General features: G+C 54.5%; 1 protein-coding gene across 1 annotated transcript, besides 1 other annotated feature; it reads right to left on the reverse strand.

Annotated features, from left to right (window-relative positions):
- Nucleotides 1-639, reverse strand: Tc00.1047053507497.11 (trans-sialidase, putative; the record flags this gene model as incomplete). The annotated part of the gene is made up of 1 exon (XM_799238.1): nt 1-639. A coding segment is annotated over one exon (639 nt), but the record flags the coding sequence as incomplete, so codon positions are not given.
- Nucleotides 1-1406: part of a sequence feature (areas not merged during assembly with more than two copies in the genome that could not be assigned to a particular haplotype) that runs on past the window's edge.

Consider the following 1406-nt stretch of genomic DNA (forward strand, 5'->3'; position numbering starts at 1 on the left):
TAAAAGGCCCCGCTCATTCGTGCCCCCAACCTGCGGCCTTGTATGGCTGTAGTTTCCCAGGAGCACGTAAACGCTTTCCCCAAGTACAAGTGTCGTTGGTCGCGTTATGCCGTTTCTGGCGCCGATACCCTCAGACCCTTCCTTTAGAAGATCTGCGCCAAAGATACTCGCATCTGCCGTCAAGATCTCCGTTGGATCAGCAACACCACTTAAATCAAGGTACTTTGACGCAATCCCAGTAAAGCTGACGTCGCTGCATTCGCCTCCATCCCTGCAATGGACTTCAGCAATAGCAAATACATGACCCTGCAGATCAACGAGACTGGGACCACGAAGCGAGCCATATTTACCACCAGCGCCAGAAACATCCTCCCAGTTGTCAAGCTTTTCCCATCCAATCCCCCTCAACGCATCAACTGCTTTCTTTACATTACTCCCCCCAGCAGAAGCAGCTCCACCACTCCCACAGCACGTCATCACAAAAAGAAGAAGCAGCACCGCGGAAGTAAACACACGCCGCGACATGTTGGGCCTCGGCGGCTCACTCTCTCCTCCTTCCCTCCTCCTTCCGCTGGATCCGGTCACGCAGCGACGGTTGTGTGTGCGGGGTGCCTTCATTGCAGCAACACTTGAGAGCATGTAAATATGTGTGGGTCAACTGTGTGTGCTGTTGGTCCTTTCAGCGCCTTCAAATTTCACAGTAGCGATTAGCGTTTATTTTCCTTTTTGGAGAAGAGCAACAGGCAACAGCGGAAGAAAGGCAGTACAACAACGGTACACACCGCCACCACTCACACCAAACCACAACATCAGCGCCCCCGCAGCCATTATTCTCCCCAGCACCTCTCAACAGCATAAAAAAAAAAAAAAGCATGTGAACGACCTCTCAATGGGGACCGCAGGCCATGGCCCTGCAAATAAGCCAAGCGACAGGGAGCCACGTGTGCAGTGAGGAGCACGAGAGTTGCACTGCAACGACACGGCGGCGTGACAACCCGTTGGGAGCATCGATGCAGACCAGCATGTCACGTGCAGGAAGAGTTGCCCCTCCCGCTGAGTAGAGAGGAAAAACGGCCTTAGCAGCCTAATGATGAGAGGTCGCCTGCACCTCCTCGCAGCACCTACACGCTCTGCAGGCAAAAAGATGCCGATGACGCTCTGCTGCACGCATGACGGCCGTCACATCCTTCACAATGTCAACCGCATCCTGTGGCACCACACGCCGCAGTCGATGCGCACAGTCTCCGTCCTCCCTCCCTCATTTCCCTCTCCCTGAGAACTCATCGGTGGACGTGGCACACTCACAGACGCGTCAGAAATCACTTGTTTTTCTTCTTCCCTCGCACATCGAACAGCAGCTCCGCCAAACGAAGGTCACCCCTCCCTTCGCAGATTCCCCTCAGACA

The sequence above is a fragment of the Trypanosoma cruzi genome (assembly GCF_000209065.1).
Source record: "Trypanosoma cruzi strain CL Brener chromosome Unknown tcruzi_1047053507497, whole genome shotgun sequence".
NCBI classification, from domain to species: domain Eukaryota; phylum Euglenozoa; class Kinetoplastea; order Trypanosomatida; family Trypanosomatidae; genus Trypanosoma; species Trypanosoma cruzi.